The sequence below is a fragment of the Cydia splendana genome, chromosome 7 (assembly GCF_910591565.1).
Source record: "Cydia splendana chromosome 7, ilCydSple1.2, whole genome shotgun sequence".
Classification (NCBI taxonomy): Eukaryota; Metazoa; Arthropoda; class Insecta; order Lepidoptera; family Tortricidae; genus Cydia; species Cydia splendana.
Window position 1 is genome coordinate 1838047 of NC_085966.1, and position 19337 is coordinate 1857383.

Sequence of the window (19337 nt, forward strand, 5' to 3'; positions counted from 1 at the left end):
TGAATAAGAGAAATTCTCAAGTATTCGGTTATTTAAATAAATGTGATAACGTATTTTTAACTATGATGGTAGTCATTATACCACTCTGTGCAAGTAGTTCTGAAATTAAATAATGGCATAATGACAAAGACACATGAGCATTTGTTACAGAGTATATTACCTATGTCTAGGTAACGAAAAGGAATAGTAGGTATTCGCTGCGTGCAAGGCAAGTGGTGGGGGGAGCCGAAACAAACTCAGCGCTTGATGTGGCTAAATGACAATATGACAAGTTAGCAAGCAGTGTTTCTGTCAATTCACATACTTTTCAGTTATTTTGTTCACGTTTCTTTTTGCCTTAAAAATCATATTTACAATAAAAATGGGCCACGATAGATGTTGTGTGGTAAACTGTAATAATACTAGATGGTCTAGACGAAACATTAATAATAATTAATATTTTTTTTATTTTTAACACTAGGCTAGAAATTAGCCTTTTATATCATATTATATTTATTCCAGGCTCAACAGCGTATCGGCTAATTATTTTATCTCGTCTGTCAACACAGATTTTGCTCAGATGTTAATAAAATAGTATGGATAATACAGTGTGTACCAACATTAGGTGTTTGTAATATTATGTAGTTATAATGCCTGTTATTGAAAACTCGGTAAAAGCATACCTTTGGCACGTAGAATTGTCTGTCGTCTATCACAACAGACATTGTGATGCGAGTGAACATTATTTTTAACATAAAATGTGTTGATTTAAACCTGTGAAGAAGGAAGGAAAGGGTGATAGGTAACTTCAATTAAGTATTAAACTTTTTATGTTATAGTAAAAGGAAGAGATCAATCATGAGCCAAATAATTATTGGTATATGATCGTGGCCTCAACTGTTAGCTTGATTATCAGATTTAATCAGAATATTGAGATATAAAATGCAGGCTGGAGGCTGGAGCTACACAAGAATCAGAATCACAATTAGAATCAGATGTCATATAATGAAGTTCTATATGTATCTTTCTTCATTAATTTTAATATTGCTGTGAAATATCGTAGTGTTAAGGACATGGTATTTGTTTTATGTACGACTACTTCAGGAGCAATAGTCACAAGACAGAGTTATCAGTTTTATTCGTGTCCCTATCCTCTTGGGTCACAGTGGACAGTTGGACACCTGTCCTGTGTGGTTCTTCACCAGTGCTCACCATCTGCAGTATACCTAGATATGCTAGCCTGTAATGTGGCTTTGTCTTTAATATTTTTTCTGTTCGCCCACCGTGTGGCCATACGTCCATGCCTATCCCTACGCTTCCTTGCCATGTGGCCAGTGATTATGAGCTTCTCCAGACTATAGGATCCTCTTCTGCCTCGATAGTAGAAGAAAGTACGTGCGCGATGAGTACAAATAGTGGATAACCTCGGTTTGATGTTGAGTTCGTCGAGATTTGATGCAATTTCACCTACTGCGTTCAAGCATTCTTCGCCAGCACCACCTCTCAAATGCATCTGTCCTATGATGGGTTTCAGTTTTAATGGTCTAGGTTTGGACATGTACAGAAAGATCGAGAAAACAAGGCGTCCGCATTAGTGTGATACTGGTTGTATGTTCTCCCATATGCATACCCTGGCGAGTCGTTTCACCGCAGCTTTGGCTATCTGATCTCTTCTGACCACCCTTTGGTCGAAAACGCCATCGTCGCTTATTTAAGATCCCAAGTAAACCAACAACTTGCCTCTAGATCGTGCAATGTATTGGTACTCTTCATTTTACCAGGTAGATCGACATGCATCAACTTCGTCTTATTTCTTTTGATCCTGGGATATGAATCTGGTCTGAATCCTGAGTATGGAGTTATGGACTCATATCTGACATGCTCAATTTTAGTAACAGAACCGCAAGTTATTTTCCACAGACACTTAATCTAATTATAGTCATGTCATTTGCAAAACTGAGGTTATTGATAAGTTGGCTATCAACCAGTGGCGGCGCGTCAAACATATCCATAGGCAAGCCGGGGCTAATTGGCTTACATATTTCCTTTACAACTCTGCTCAAACGTCCAAAAACAGGCAAGCCGGTGGGAATCGGCTTTTATGGACGCAGTCTCATACCAACTCAGACACCACCCTAACAGCCTTCCAATACTCATTATGTATTCACCGATGTTAGTAAACAGTTGCACTCCTTGGTCAACTTTAAAAAGATAACTCGGCGTGTTATCCCCATTTCGCTCATAACCCTGACATTTTACTCCAGTTAAGGAAATCAAAAGTCTTTGCGAAAGCCTTTAAAGAGTATACAGACGCCGTGCCCACTGTATTCTCTATTAATTGCCACACATTGAGTATTTGCTACTGAGAGTACTGAGTGAGTACCCTTCAATGTCTCTCATGGTTATCAAAGCTGTGAAGTGAAAATTCGTGAATAAAGGAAACGTAGTGGGTCACTTTGATAGACACAGCAGTGAAAATACCGTAGTACGGGAAGCGGGCGATTATTACACTTGAAGATCTGATCGGTTACATTAATTAAAGTCATGTAAAGTCGTAATGAATCGGTACCTCGGTAGGTACAGTTTGCTATGCTGTTTCTACGATCCTTAGCATGATATATATATATAGGTTAGGTTAGGTATATTTAGGTACACGGTAACGTAAATGTAACGCAGTAAAAAAGAGTTGTTGACAGGTTTTGTAACTAACCAAGATGAAAATAAAGTGCTCAGTTTATATTATTTGAGTGTAGCTCAGGTTAAATGCATTGATGGCTTTCATACCTAATAGAGAGGCTGACACGACTGTCCCAACCTTTTTAAACTAGATTATTTCACACCAGCATCAGAAAATGATTAGAAAAATAAAAACTGCAGTAATTTTTGGCACAATATCTATTTAATAAATCAGAATGAACTACAAGAAAAGGTGACTTGACTCGAAATAAGTGCCTGATTTGACAAGTCTGTTAAATATCCTTAGCTTAGCTTAAGAAAATAAAAAAGAATGTGGTTCTCTTGAGTTGTAGATAGGTTCTTTCTTTTACATGTTGATTTGTGATTAAATGAGAATAGCGTAATTCTTCCTTGGCTGGGGAGGGCTGCCGGACATGAAGTAGATACACGAAGAGATGGATATGTCAGCAGTAGGTTTAATGAATAAGCAAGTAGATTAAAATACTTCACATAGTAGATTACTGCCAGTAGTAATAAGTAAAGAGAAGTGGGAACTTAGGTTACATATACACGTCACGTTTGGTTAAGACGGTCGCTTTTGTCTGTGTAATAACTATGGTTCGATCGCGCGGTCGCCGCGGTGTTTAATAAAGTTACAGTTGTTTAATTACGCAAATTATGCTGGTCATCATGTATACGTCTGCTGTAGTAGAAGTTCTGACCCTTGAAGTAGTGAAACAAGTTATTAACGATATCATAAGAGCAAAGCAGCATATAACATCAGAACATCACAGATGGTAGTCATAGATAAAATATAGCGCGAATTGAGTTCTCACTGTCTAACAACACCGATGTTTGATATCAAATCGGTGTTGCCACGTTGTAATTAAGGACTGCTCGGAGCAATTTGGGACCGAACGCGCGAGATTGTTGTGAGTTTTAATATGTTGCAGATCGCTTACACTGATTGGTGCAAGCGAACTGAAGTGAAAGTCGTTTTCCATCGTATTTTCACGAACGTGTCTTGCTATTTCAGACAGTCTCGGTACAAAAAGCACTGAGGTTCACTGAAGTAGCATGACAAATACGAACGTTTCCGAGGAAATACGATGGAAAACAATTACGCACTACATCTGTAACTTACTTTCTATACATCTCGCTCTCACGAATATGTCAGTACGAGCGAGATGTATAGAAAGTAAATTACGTGGCCGTTGGCGTATTTGTCAGTTTTGACAGTGTCAGTGACTCGTGGTACGTGTAAGGTCGTATCAGGGCTTCCGGGTCGAGCGCCATCTTGATAGTCACGCGTTTGCTCATTAATATTGTTTAAAGTGTAATAACGATAGCCTATTATAACGTAAACTAATGTGATAGTGTGCAGTGAATGGAAAATTTATCTTGAAATGCGTTTAACCATCATTTGGAGTCAACGGCCGGCAGTCCACGTGCTACTTGTAAAGTCCAGCTATAGCTTTACAAGAGCTAATAAAATCACCGTAATTTTTTTTACAATTTAGCTCCTAATACCTTGATCTGGCGAAATGGTCCCACTGGACTGAAGCCATAATTAAAAAAAAAGTGAAGTGAAAGGTCGTATCAAAACCATGGCATCAATCGATCTCTTTAGATACGTATTCAATATTGTGACCGTATACGGCAACATGACCTCAATCTACGTTTATTCGTGTAATAAAGCGTGAGGTGGTGTTGGTGGAGGTGGATAGCCCCCCGTTCATAATTTGCCTCGGAGTAATTAACAATGGAGCCGCCATTAACAGGCGTTCCCCTCTGTCGAAAATAGGCGGCCAATGGTCAACCACATGTCTACCATATGTATGGACTGACTTTTATCTGACATGACGTATACATTTGATGTGCCCCTCCCCCGCAAAAAACGGCAGACTATTTTGTACCGAAAATTTTAGACATGGCGTCTCCGTTGGTTATATCCTCTAAGTAATTTACGATATTAATCACACTCCCCAAACAGCCTGTAATAGGCTTTTATATTATTTAAGACGGCACGCTGTCATATTATATGTCATAAGATATAGTCAACGTCTTTTTTGTGCCAACCATTGCATAATTTTGTTGTAATTCGTGGATAATGTCGTTTGTTATGCATTAAGTTAATTTTAATTGTACTACTAAATGTAACATTATATTGTATAGCTGTTTGTTATCTCTAAAATGAATAGAATAAATAATACAGGGAGCCATAAATATTATGTGAATATTATATTACTTTGGTAATGCGAGGATCGCTTTGTGTCTCTCTTTCACTTTAGGGCTTAACTGTAGGGGATAGTCGCCTTTTTATCATCTGTCACCATGCATGTCACGTTCTAACAAGTATGAAAGTGCAAAAGTGACGCATGACATGACAGGTGATAAAAATGCGACCATGATATCTGTGCTGCACTTCCGCACTTTCATACATAGTTGTTTGAACGTGTCAGGCATGGTGACAGATGATAAAAAGGCGACCATATTAGCCCTACTGGTCAGATTTAGTATAAAATGGTCTAGAACAGCCATTCTCTAAGTGTGTTCCGCGGAACCCTAGGGTTCCGCGACACCCCTGTAGGGGTTCCGCAAGAATTTAGAACACTGCTTTAGTCGCCTCGAAAAATTTTACTATGCATAAAACACACTTCTAAAAACTATTGTTTTATTGTAGGATTCCATCAAGTATTTCGCTTTCCAAAAGGGTTCCGTCAAAAAAAAAGATTGAGAACCGCTGGTCTAGAATACAACTCGGTTGTGCTGCATGTATCGTAGCATTTTACAAGGAAAATTTCACTTATAGGTATACGTATGGTGATCTCGTGCTCTTTGTAAACTCATCATAATGCGGTTTCGTTGTAGCCTGTGGAAAGGAGTCAGTGTTGTACTTGTACAAGCTAGAATATTAGCCTAGGTGACCTAGATAAAACAACATACTTCACTTATTTACATAACCATCAATAGAGATTAGTTCTAACAGTAAACCATTGATCTGTGATATCAACCTACAACAAAATGCATAGAGTTCGACCAAGCTAAGTTAGCAGCGATGATGATAGCCCAACGGTGCAAGTGTTACTTTAAACGTCATAGTCTCATAGAAGTTTGACGTTTAAAGTAACACTTGCACCGTCTGGCTGAGCTATCAGAATTGCTGTGAACATAGCTTGGTCTAACTATAGCTACACTTAGTCTTTGTTTTATTTGTTTGGTTTTCTTTTTCATAACTAGTACTTATGTTATTTAGGAGGTTATTGTGGTGGTTTTCTACACTAAATAGCATTAGAAATAATGTTTTATTGTTATATCAATTGCACTACTTAGTTGTCATTTTCAAAGATTATTTATAACTTTTATAAGAAAGAAGGCTTGTGATATTTGGAGATTATTTGTACACTGGAGAATGAGTACCTAAATATTATTATCAAAAAGATTCGTTTGTTGTAAAAAAATAATATAAATAAATAATTATTTTAATAAATGTCAAAAAAATAATACGATTTTGATTTACTTTAATGTAGAATTTATGAAAATGCAGGTGAAAGTACCTAACAACGAGTGGCAGCGCGCAAAAAATGGTTGTAGGTATGTACCTATTTACATCTTTTTTAACTAAGTAATTTGGATTAACCTTTCATATCTATGTGTGTGGTGGTCAAAAATCGTGGGTTCAAATCTCGGTTGTATTGTAGGTATAGAGCAGAAAAATCGTTCTCGAAAAAAAAAAGAAAAAAGAGATGACTAAAAATTCGGTCAGGATCCTTATTTAGGGGTTAATTAATTGAATTGTTTAGCTTTATATTGGATTTTCAATTCAAAACGTGTTTACATAAGTACCTACTTCAGCTTCAACGCGAAGTGGTGGGGTTTCGTAATGAAGGGTAGCTACAGCTAACTAACTACATATAACAACTATGATAATATCACTTACCTAACTCCTATGCTTTTACGTAACAATTATCCTCACATCACTCTAAAACCACTAATTATTTAAGAATAAAGCACAATCGAAACATTCTAAAAAAACAAAATTCCGAATTCAAAATTTAAATCACTTCACACTTCGAAAACACTGGCACAAAACTGTTTTTTGACGCGCGTTCCTTTTTTGAAATTTAAAAATGTATATTTTAGTTGCAGAGACGTGCAAAGCGTCCGGGGCGGCGGACAGGCGCTCCGCGCAGACGCGGTGGTGACACCCCTATCGATGGGGACCACTACAGGTGCGAGTGTATATATTTTTTTAATAACTAGACCAGGGTTTTCTCCAGAGGTATTATTAGACCATCATTTTTAGATTTTGACGTTTCTATTCATGCATGTGCGCGTTTTTGTACATTTTATTAAATATGGCGGAGACAAGCGAGGTTAATACAAATTATAGGTTACAATGTAATATTACTGAACATTTCTACAAGAATATGACATGCCCTTTCGCGTCAATGTATTTGATGACTAAGTTAGGTATCAAATGAGGTTTTCCGTTTTCCAGGAAATTTTGCTCGTAAATTGTATTTTTAGCCTGCTACCTTCGCCGTATGATACTCATGCCAAATTCAATTTTAACAATCATAGCCTTAATTTAGAACCATCATGACGTAAGTCTATTTTGCTCCAAGGAATTCTACTCCTTGTAGCTCAAGACTTAAGTTCCATAATGGCGCTAACATTTTGTAGTTTAAGTATAACACCGCGTTGCGTTGTGACCTACACAATAAACCTACTTCTTTTTATTCCATTATTTTCTTACGTAATCTATCATTTATTTTTGTAGAAAAATAAAGAATTGAAAAATCACTATTTTATTTCAGATATCGAATTCCTAACCATACCAAAAAACTTTGATAGCTTGTCAAAACTTACTATTGGTGTAAACCCTAAATACATTAGAGAAACGTTTATTCGTCGAGAAATCTTCCGGACGTTTCCGACTTTGCCCGAAGCTCTAATAGGTCTAAAACTAAAAGGTCATATCTCAGTATGAAGGTTATAGAAAGATACGACTTTCTAAATTGCTACGCACACCTGATTTCAACTGTAGCTCTACGACACACAAATCTGAAGGTCTTATGTCACTATGAAACTAGTATAGAGATATGACTTTTTGATTTACAACGGTTACAGTGTGAGTTTCGGCCGAAGCTCTACGCCACACAAATTCGAAAGGTCGTATTTCATTATGAAACTTGTATAGAGATACGACTTTTGAAATGTTACGGTTACAGTGTGAAGTTGTTGCGTTAACCATTTAATATGGACCTGTTCTCGTCATGGCGCGGGATGTAACAAGTCGGGACTTTTAGAATAAAGGGTCCTTCATATAATGGTTTTTGGTGGGGCATGCGCGGAAGGGCTTCTTAAGGCTGTGAATACACCGCCGTTTTATTATTTGCAGCCTTCGTATAGTCTGGCAAATAAAATTGTTGTGTTCTGATTTTATATTTCTATGCCAAATGGCAAAACATAGTGAAACATAAATTATTGTATAAGATCTTTATTTAACCTATGTTTACAAATATGTCTGGATATTCCCCTCTACAGGTCGCAATTCTTAACCGATTCTCGTTTTGTGACCAGATTCGGATTAAATAGTTTTTTTTTGTCGAACCAGTTTTTGTAAATTTTAAAAATTGGCATAAAGGGCTTAAGCGCCAATAGTGTCTTTGGTGCTTAAGACCATTCTGAGTTCACTGTGATAACGACTAAGTATTTTTGACTTTTCGTTTTTTAAGCTTAACGTGAGGTCTATATAACAGCTCACGGAGCGACTAGTTTATAAATGTGTAGTAACAGTACTACCTACACTTTATTGCAAGTGTGTAAAGATATCTCATTTTTTCACGAGAGTCTAATACCTACCCAGGTTTAGTGAAAATTACACTTGCGCACTTGTACTTTGCAAAAGCAAAGAAGTACCTACCTAGGTTATGCACGTAATATGATTTTCGTTAAAATTCATATATATTATATTATGTACCGACTTATTGTCGATTGTTGCTATGAAACCTCAAAGGAAAATGCTGGATTTTGTCACTTTCCTATTAACTTTATGCATAACTAAATTTACATTTTGTATAATGATTTATTTGTTAGTCATTTTCAATGGTACTTATAAGGAAATAAATGTATACGGAAAATTAGAGGGAAATATTTATTGCAATAACGTTAAAGTGTCTAGGTTATAAATAAATATATCAATATGAGGTTGTGAAATAAAAATTATGGAATATTTTTTTATTTAGTTTTATAAAAAAATATTGGTAATCAACAATATAGCAGTGTACTAGCGACCAGCCCTGGCTTCGCACGGATTTAAACAAAGCCTTAAAACTTTATACACCTAAACCTTCCTGGAAAATCACTCTAAGTAGTAATAGGTGAAAACCCACGGAAGAAAGAATGAGCGCGCCGCGCTCTGTTTTGTGGTGAAAACCGCATGAAAATCTGTTCGGTAGTTTTTGAGTTTATCGCGAACATACAAACAGACGCGGCGGGGGACTTAGTTTTATAAGGTGTAGTGATGCAATTTAATAACATTTATATTTCGAGGTAAACACTGGTCGTAAGCCAAATTCTGACCGCCACATTGAAAAATCGAAAATAGTTATCTGCCTCTCTATCGCTCAAACATGGATAATCCATAACAATTTCAAAACAAGAAACTAAAATCATAATCAGGCTCCTGGGCAATTTTGAACGCTATGTAGTGTTGTTAAGATTAAAAAGAAAAAAAAGAAAAAAAGATAAAATAGAATAAATAACTTCACTCTCAAAAATTTATTAGTTGCACATTTGTGAAATAAATTACTATGACTAAGAACCTAAAATAGTTATAAACGAAAATATACAGACTTGTTGATTGGATATTATATTGAATTCTAGAGATGTGGTATTATCCTGTCATCAGATATATCGGAGCGGCCAAGGTGTTCATGAAATCTGAACACGCAATCTACGCCTTGACAATAGATTTTTTTTTCTAAGTGGATACACAGTTTGGTCGACACAGTGACCAGCGACTGCTGTTGGTGTGAAGAGATTGGTGTCGTGGCCGAAAGGGCCGCGGCACCATGCCTTGACAACAGAATTCGGATAGAGTTAGACCAAGAAAAGTCTGCAGCGATTTTGATAACCCACGCAGTGCAAGTGTTATTTTAAACGTCAAACTTCTATGAAATTTTAACGTATAAATAACCCTTGCACTGCGAGGGCTATCAAAATCGCTGCAGACTTTTCTTGGTCTAACTCTATTCTAACGCCTTGGTCGCTCCGATATATCTGATGGCGACTGTGCAGAAGAGAATACCGTAAAATGGGTTGAGTAGGCGCAAAACTGACATTCAAACCTCGATAACAATTTATTTTTACATATGCAAACTGAATGGTGTATATAATAAGTGTTCCGGACGTTTGTATTTTAGTTTTTATTTTATTTTGGGTAGTTCCATTTCATAACTTTGACGATAAACAGGAAAACCACCTCACCCCGTAGTCCCTCGTATTTGAGGTGAGTTGGGTTTTCATACAAAGGTGATTTTGGGAGAATGTCGGATCGTTTTCTTTTATTATGAGTATTACTATAGCTCCATTTTAAATTGGAATACATTATTTTTGTAGCAGTAGCCTTAAAAACCCATCTCACCCCCCTTTCAACCCTTCTCTCCCCATTCATAACCCAACTCTCCCCGCGAAACCTACTCACCCCATTTTACGGTACTGAATGTTTGAATGACTATTAAATTAATATTTCATGCTAGTTCTATAAAACCCGGTGGTCTTGGTGTTTCAGGGATAACTGAAAAAAAAACAAGAATATGAATTTACAACGAATACCCTACATGGTTTCGTTTATTAAATAGAGAAGCGTTACTATAACTATATATGTATGTATACTGCTTAATATGTAAATAGCCTTTAGAATTGAGGCTATTCTTAAAAAAAGGATGATTATGTAATGTACCTATGTCGTTATCACATGAAGAGTAAGATTCTTTAAGGGCATTTAGTTTGTTGGAATACTTGAATATAATAAATGGATTGCCGTAAATAATATCTGTAGTCCAGTTTCTGAGAAATGCTGGTCTCAATGAACAGGCTAAATATAATTTAACTGACTGAGCTAAATCTTAGGAACTGTTGAATATTAGGGTCAACTTAGAGGAGTAACGGGTTATAAGTTTGTAATAAAAAAATCTATACTTACAGTAGCTTCCTGATTGTACAGCATTTTTCAATCTATATGCTCCAAAAGCTAGGGCCAGTGTTGCTCCGACCCCTGCTAAAGAATATCCCAGGATAGCCAAGACATTACTAGAATCAGAAGAATTCTCTTTAGCTGCCTTTAATGAATGAACATCAGTTTTATTACTTAATTCATCTATTTTTGTTGAAGTCGCATTAATATCCTTCAATACATCATGATGCTCAGTCGTAGTTTCATTGTCAAATATATCAGCTTTTGTTGAATTATGATTATCTTTAAATTCATAATAAAGGTCTGTGGTAGTTTTAGTTGTAACCACATGAACCTCTGACGAATTAGCTACATCATGATTTAATATACCATTAACTTCTGTGCTAGCTTCGGGTGTAATCACGTTAGTCTCTGTCGAATTTGCATCATCATTTATAAATATGCCATATCTAGATGTGGTAGATACTGTTGTAATTCCATTAGCTTCTGACGAAATCGAAATATCATTTTTCGATATGCTTTCAACTGCTGTGGAAGATTCGGATATAAACACATCAGCTTCTGTTGAATTTACAAGACCATTATTCGATAGACCTTCAAGATCCGTGGTAGTTTCATTTGTAAATATATAAACTTCTGTCAAATTTCCATATGCAGCTGTTGATTCATCATCGGATTCTGTTGTAGTCTTATTTATCAGTAAATACGACTCTGTCGTACTTTCATTATGCTCCTTTGGATTAATTATTCCTCTACTAATTATTTCCACTTCTTCACACTCAAGGTAATAAGTCTCTCTACTAATTGCTTTTGATTCATCAAAGCAACTTGTTTCAGTATCACATTCGAGGTAAAATGTGTTATTTAAATATAGTGGTCCATCAAAACCTACAGCGCTGCTGATCTGTACAGTTAACCGCACAATGTGTTGCGTTAAAAGCTATAAAACCATTTTTACATACACAAGTGTTATTCACTGAGCAAAATCCATTCACACATAAATGATCGCATGTAGGCGTTAGGCATTTGTCTTTATGGCGGTATAAAGGCGCTTCGCACTTGCGAACACAGTTTAAAGAAGAGTCAATTTCAAATCCTTCTGCACAGTTTACCGCGCAATGTGTTGCGTTGTAAGAAGAATAATTTTCATTACACACACAAGTATTATTCACAGAGCAGAAGCCATTTACACAGACATGATCGCATGTGGGTAGTAGGCATTTGTTTCTAGTATTAGGGTCGAGGTAGCGAAGCGCTGCGCACTGGCATACGTCGGGATCTACACAGGTGCCGTTGGCGCAGCCGGTGCTGCAGACCGGTGCGCAGGAGTCGGTGCCGCTGGTGTAGACGTAGCCTTTACAGCACATCAGCTGGTTGGTTACTATGGTGTATTTCTGAAAAGGGGAGATGTTTTAGGAAATACATATTTGGATTTAAAAACCTAAGAACATGAAAGACTGTTATTATTTCGAAAATTAGGAAAAACGTTGGTGTGTTCTGAAGCCACCAATAGTTAACACTATCAAGACAAACAACACTATCAAGAACAAAACAACCAAAAAAATGATTGTAGGTTCTCTAGTAGTACAGTGAAGATGGTGTAAGTTAAGTACATACAAGTTGCATATTTTGTAAAATTGTAAATGAGACTGAAAAAAATTAAAGAGATATTAAAGAGTATTTAATAAAATTTACAGTATTTGTAAAGTGGTAAGTGGTAACGCCGGCACGCAGAGCTAAATTAACTCTAGTTTTGAATACAACTTTACGGCCCCGAATTTCCCGATATTTTTACTTTTCGCAAATAATATATTTTTTATTATTAAAGATTTTATACGGCGGGACACCTTCCGGCCGGAAAAATCTCAACAACGGGACGGGAGTCGTGGAAATCAAGGGAAGAGGCCTTTGCCCAGCAGTGGGATACTATAACGGGCTATTAAAAATAAGATTTTTTGGTTTAGAAGTACAACATCAGCACAAGCTCCTTCCCACTTTAACCCGAGGAAGCGGAAGGGTGTACGCCGCGCCATGTACTTACTGAGAGTTCCTAACTGTGTCGCTGAACTTCAAACTCGGGTAAATCCATTCGACCCTCGCAGCAAGTATCTACCCTATTACCATTTCTTAATACCAAAATCGCATAATCTGACAGATGGATTTACCCGAGTTTGAAGTTAAGCGACTCAACTAATCCTCGGAGCTCGTGTAGATAGCGTATTTGTTCGACTTTATGTAATTTAAAGGGGAATTCGCCAGTAACTGGCCACTGTTATTAATTGGCCACCCTAAACTAAAAATGAATTCTATTCACCTATAAATAGAATTCATTAACAAGCTTTTATTAGGTCGACCTGTATGTAACTATGTAATGGAATCTAAGGTAACTAATTTAACCATCTTCCAAGGATCGTAGCGTCATGAAAATTGGCAGCTGTATGTAGTTCTGATGACAATACAATAATATGGTACTGTCGAACTGATCTGATGATGGAGACAGGAGGTGGCCATAGGAACTCTGTGATGAAACAACGCAACCTAATTGTGTTAGGGGTTTTTAGAATTGTCTCGATGATTATTAGTTATCTGTCGTAAGAAAAGTACAGTCAGCGATAAAAGCTTGTACCAAAAATGAAATTTTTGCCAAAAACTTATTTTAGTATAAGGCGGCTAGTTATTGAAGGCTGGCCAGTTATTTAAACCTTATACTAAAATGAATTCTGTTTATAGGTGAATAGAATTCATTTTTAGTTTAGGGTGGCCAATTAATAACAGTGGCCAGTTACTGGCCAATTACCCTACTACTTATTTGTGTTTGTACCTGTTTGCGCGTCTGTTTGACGGTGCATTTCCTGGTGCCGCACCATTTTCCCGTCGGCACCAGTATCGTCTTTGGTCTCGTCTTCGTCACACTGCAATTAAAAAAACATTACAGTGATACAGATAAAAAGAAATTTATCATGAAGACTGACAGATTAGGACGTTAACTCGTTGTACAAGTAATTTTTATCTCTTTCTGTACAAACAGCAACTGTCCTAATTGTACATCGGTGGACCTTATTACAAAATGCATAAGGTCCACCGATGTACAGTTAACAGCGTGGGCGATGGTACCACATGAACTTAATTGTAAGCAAAATGAACGAGGACTTTTGTTTTTTGCTACGTCGATGGCAAATTGGCATAAATTCGCCTCATAATAAGTGGCACAAGCGCGTTGGCAAGCCTTTATAAACGTGTTCATTTTACTTGAAGACCTGTGTGACATCCATGCGGCTGAACGTCGTCAGATCGCACAGGATGGGAACGAGTGGCGAAATATATTTAGTGTCGGAGGCCTCGGAGGCCAAGATCCACTCAGGGTCGCTGAGCCAGCGAAGTCAGTAAGTAAATAAGTTTTACTTGAAGAACCCCATACTATAGTCCCTGAGAATATCCTAGCAGGGAGTTCAACGGATTTCGCCGAAACGTTCGCGGAAAGAAATTCCTCTAAAACCGCACGTTGCGCAAACATTTGCGTTCCAGGGTGTGATGAATTGAATGCTTGTTTCTAAGGCAATTACATTTTATATTTTAACACAATTAAGGCCCTTTATATTCTCCTGTATCACAGGATGTGCTAAATCCGTGGACTTCCGTCGCGGGTCGTCGTACAAGCTCACAACGCGTACGCATTTAAATATATGTATACTTATTATCATATATGCTTAAATGCATATCGAAGAATCACCATTGTAAGGCTAATGCATGTTTAATGAGCTTCAGGGTTCCGTATCTAAAATGGTAACATAACTCTTTTACTAATGCCCTACTATAGTTACCTTTTAAAGTTGTTTGAAAACAATAATCAGAATAAACTGGAATAAATTACATATACTAAGAAAAAGTGACCAAGGCCTCTAGTGCCCCAGGCTGATGGAATCGAACCAGCGTCCTCTGCTATCGCGGCAGGTGCGCGGTAGGTGGTTTTTAGGGTTCCGTACCCAAAGGGTAAAACGGGACCCTATTACTAAGACTTCGCTGTCCGTCCGTCCGTCCGTCCGTCCGTCCGTCCGTCCGTCTGTCACCAGGCTGTATCTCACGAACCGTGATAGCTAGACAGTTGAAATTTTCACAGATGATGTATTTCTGTTGCCGCTATAACAACAAATACTAAAAACAGAATAAAATAAAGATTTAAATGGGGCTCCCATACAACAAACGTGATTTTTAGGGTTCCGTACCCAAAGGGTAAAACGGGACCCTATTACTAAGACTTCGCTGTCCGTCCGTCCGTCCGTCCGTCCGTCCGTCCGTCCGTCCGTCCGTCCGTCCGTCCGTCTGTCACCAGGCTGTATCTCACGAACCGTGATAGCTAGACAGTTGAAATTTTCACAGATGATGTATTTCTGTTGCCGCTATAACAACAAATACTAAAAACAGAATAAAATAAAGATTTAAATGGGGCTCCCATACAACAAACGTGATTTTTGACCAAAGTTAAGCAACGTCGGGAGTGGTCAGTATTTGGATGGGTGACCGTTTTTTTTTTGCTTTTTTTTTGTTTTTTTTTTTGCATTATGGTACGGAACCCTTCGTGCGCGAGTCCGACTCGCACTTGCCCGGTTTTTGACCAAAGTTAAGTAACGTCGGGAGTGGTCAGTATTTGGATGGGTGACCGTTTTTTTTTTTGCTTTTTATTTTGTTTTTTTTTTTGCATTATGGTACGGAACCCTTCGTGCGCGAGTCCGACTCGCACTTGCCCGGTTTTTCTTAGTATACTTATGTCATTTATTCCAGTTTATAATTTATATAGTAGTGTTTCTACTTGATAAAAACAAATTAAAATGTTTTTCTGAAATAATTTAATTTGTTAAAATACTTTAATAATCAGAATCTCTGAAATTAAATGAGCTACCCGTTTTGAACTTATTTTAATATTAAGTCTCATGGGTGTTTTAAAGCACTTAACAATTGCCCGGTGATAACAAAACTTAAAATTAAATAGTAGATTAGTACCTAATATGCTACAGTTTACAATTTTTTGAGAAAGTTTCTCTTTACGGTGCAGAGTTTATACATACTTTAAAATCTGTTCTTGACCTGTTCTTGTATATATATTTGAAATGAATCGCACTCTACACGACCATAATAAAATCTAATTAAGATCAGATTTTTAAAGTTTAAATCCTGTTCTTTCTGTAATAATTTGGAAACATGTGACCCACGGAACCCTCGATGCGAGAGTCTCAATCACTTTTGTTTTTTTACATCTACGTGCATATCCTGGCGACGTCACATGTGACGACCACCTCATTGCTTAAGTAGGTACCTATTGAGGTGACGTTCGGATGTCAATGTAAAGGGGCCCACTGATTAACAGTCCGCCGGACGGTATCGGCCTGTCAGTTGTTCGGAACTGTCAAAATTTTGTTCTAACTGACAGGCCGATACCGTCCGGCGGACTGTTAATCAGTGGGCCCCTTAACTGTTACATTATTGTTGCGGCGTCATTGATGCCGACGCTGGAGGTATATGCAATTTTCTTGATAAAATTAATGACGTTCGCCGCCGCTTTTCTATCGCGATTTCCGTCACTCGAAAAAAGATTATTTTATCAAGGAAATTGATGGATACAGCGGCGGCAACAACGATGCCGCGGCAGTTGGCATACAAAAGAAAGCTCAGTTTACAAACATTTCCCATATTCATACGCAGAAAATAGCCAACTAAAGCAGTCAAACTTACGTTAAACCATAGATAGTATTTTTACAGAAAAAAATACATTCATGATGTCTACACTTTCATAGGCGACGTACCTATCTAGTGACGTCACTAAATATTATGATGAATCCACCTCTTAATATTAGTGCTTATTAAAAATTATAGAAAGTGCACAATTTTTTATCTTGCTTTTTTGTGTATTTTTATAAAATCAAGCAATTTAATTGATTCGTTTATGCATAGTAAATTAGCTAATACTCACGTATGTTTTGACACACATACACCCTTCTGCGAAGCTTTTAAGCCATCCACAAGTCCAACTTCCAAACCAACCAAAAATAAACAAAACACACACCACAATTTCATTTTGGAACACTACACACTATTTCGAACGCATTAAAATTTCGAATCCTATCCGAACTCTAACGTTCAAAATTTATCACTGGCACGTTTAAATTTCGAATTCTAAAGTTTGAAATTTGAAAACTTTTAATGAAATGCCCGATTGACACCCTCTAGTTGTCACGACTGATTCAAAATGGTGTGTCCACTATCTCTTAATGATATTGAAATGCACAAGTAGGCCTCATTAGTATTACGAGCACGCGATTATAGTTCCTGTTCGTATAAGCTTAAAGTCTTAAATTAGGTATTTGAGTGCGCGTGATTTGTTTTATATATGTAATTAGGATGGGTATTGAACAATTCAGCTTTTACATTATCAAACTACACAACGGGACTTAATCGCATATTCAAGTTTTAAGATTAAGTCCCGTTGTGTAGTTTGATAATGTTTAATAATCGTGAAAGTTTAAATCAGTGTAATTCAGCGTTTCTACCAAATTAGATGTCATTAATTTTAATTACCACAATTTAATTATGCATAAAACTGCTATTATTTTTAGAGAATAGTGGACCACTTATAAGGCGTGTTATTTTCGAGTGTCATTGATTTTCGATAAATATTAGGTTTTTGATACATACACTGTAAGTAAGAAAAAGACTGTTTTTCAAGCCAGACAATGTTAAGTATGGTAGGCAATGTATAAGTATAGAACAAGGTTAGGGTATCAAATAATATGTACAAAGTTTTTTGATAGAAAACGCAGACCAACCACATATACAATTAAATCGAAAATTAACTAATGTAGGCATGTTTATTTATTTATTTCAATTTAAAATTTGCTAGGCCTATAAGTAAGCTTTATGGCTTTTGATATTAAATGATCAAATAAATCTACTTGCTGACCAAATTAGTAAATATTTTTTTAAATAATTAAATATAAGGTTATAATAAAAATAAATGCTTATGTCCACTGTAAGTACATTTCTTAAAACATTCGTCTACTAATCATTGAGGCGATTTTAACGAGCCTAAATTAAATTGAGCATTGTTTTATCACGTGATTACGTGACAAACCACCACCTATCAGTTCAGTCAGTAGACAAACCCCCCTTTAAGCAACTAGGTCATATAACATCTTTAAGTGAAAAAGATACTAACTTCTTACCTCATCATGTTGTCATCTATAACAATCGAACCATATCCAAAGTACGAGTCGTGTCTGATGCATCTTGTATAAACGAGAATGGGATTTCGCTAAACTACTGTGTACGCATTAGAAAAGATAATACGGCAACGTCGGCCAGTTAAGTTAAAGCTAATCAAAACTAGCAAGTACTGAATGAATTACAGAAATGATAAAAGCTCATTTATCTTCATAATTCAATTATATCACAGCTGACTTAATATAACCACCGTTATAATATTTATACACACAGTAATCAATCAAGCTATCTAATTGCGTTTGACAACAACTGTCTCACAAACCATTAAGGGCTATTCTTGGTTGTTTCATTCACTTTTGCTGACTTGTTTTATGTCAGTTGGACGGCCCTTTGTTAGTTTTATCATGTTTTATCTACAGTTTACATATTTGATATTATTGTTATGTTAACACTTCATGAGTTAATATATGAAGTTGGTTAGATGTGTTGAGCGCCTGGAGTTTTTTCATAGCAAAGTTTTGAAAAGGGCCTACCACTAAGAGATTGTTAAGAAGTTGAGTGGTGATTTTCTTGTAGAAAGTAGCTAAGTTTGAGCACTAGTCAGTAATCTAGTATAAGTAGGTACTTTCTCGTTACCTAAGCATTTGAAAATTAGGAGATATAACCGGAGTTGACAACTGGCTGCCCTAGGATTCTTTTATAGAATAAGTAATCAACTAATGATTATCTTGGTTTTTACTTACATTAGTTATAGATATAATGAATGATGATTTATAATGAATTACGGCGCAACTAAACTAATGAATGGTCCTGGATAATTCGATGAGTAAAACATATTTATGCAATTAACTCATACTTAATGACTTGCACTACCTGTAAGTAATATTTAATCTCTCAACTGGTAAATCGCTTTAATTGAGATAAAGAGATACTTTCGCCTGTCATGCATAAAAGATAGTTCATTGGTATAAGTTTAGTGAATCAAGCTCTAGACTCACTTCTTGTATTTTTAGAGTACCGTAGACCGGGGTGACTTTGGAAAATTTGGGGTTACTTTGATAGATTTAAAACGGCCATAGAATTACCATTATTCATTATTTACTGAAAATGTTCCTGTAACTAGTTAGATTACTATATATTCATATTCACCTACTGTAAAAAATCTCGCATAAATATATATTATGGCTTAAAAACTAGAATTTTAAAGTCGCCCCTGCATTTGAAAGTCACCCCGGTCAATGGTACTTAGTTGCATTTCCCTCATAGT

General features: G+C 36.6%; 2 protein-coding genes across 2 annotated transcripts in view; both read right to left on the minus strand.

Moving 5' to 3' along the window:
• The window catches only part of LOC134792037 (uncharacterized), a 73083-nt gene extending 66083 nt beyond the window's left edge, over nucleotides 1–7000 (minus strand). The window contains exon 1 of the mRNA XM_063763158.1: nucleotides 6596–7000. The gene's annotated coding sequence lies outside the window, so the exon portion shown is untranslated. The remainder of the gene's footprint in view (nucleotides 1–6595) is intronic.
• Nucleotides 7001–10406: 3406 nt separating this feature from the next.
• Nucleotides 10407–18080, minus strand: LOC134792282 (uncharacterized). Its single transcript, XM_063763551.1, has 5 exons — nucleotides 18073–18080; nucleotides 13680–13770; nucleotides 12055–12252; nucleotides 10868–11762; nucleotides 10407–10459 (listed from the first exon to the last, which is right to left on the minus strand). Exons 1-5 carry the CDS (start codon nucleotides 18078–18080, stop codon nucleotides 10413–10415), a joined length of 1239 nt encoding a protein of 412 aa, XP_063619621.1. The 3' UTR covers nucleotides 10407–10412.
• Between the last annotated feature and the right edge of the window lie 1257 nt (nucleotides 18081–19337).

What these genes read in the sequence shown, in the direction of transcription:
- LOC134792282 (XM_063763551.1), bottom strand. An exon ending in TCAAACAGACGCGCAAACAG is followed by an intron (nt 12,253 to 13,679) that starts GTACAAACACAA and finishes TCCCCTTTTCAG; the next exon opens with AAATACACCATAGTAACCAA. An exon ending in TGTACAATCAGGAAGCTACT is followed by an intron (nt 10,460 to 10,867) that starts GTAAGTATAGAT and finishes TTTTTTTTTCAG; the next exon opens with TTATCCCTGAAACACCAAGA.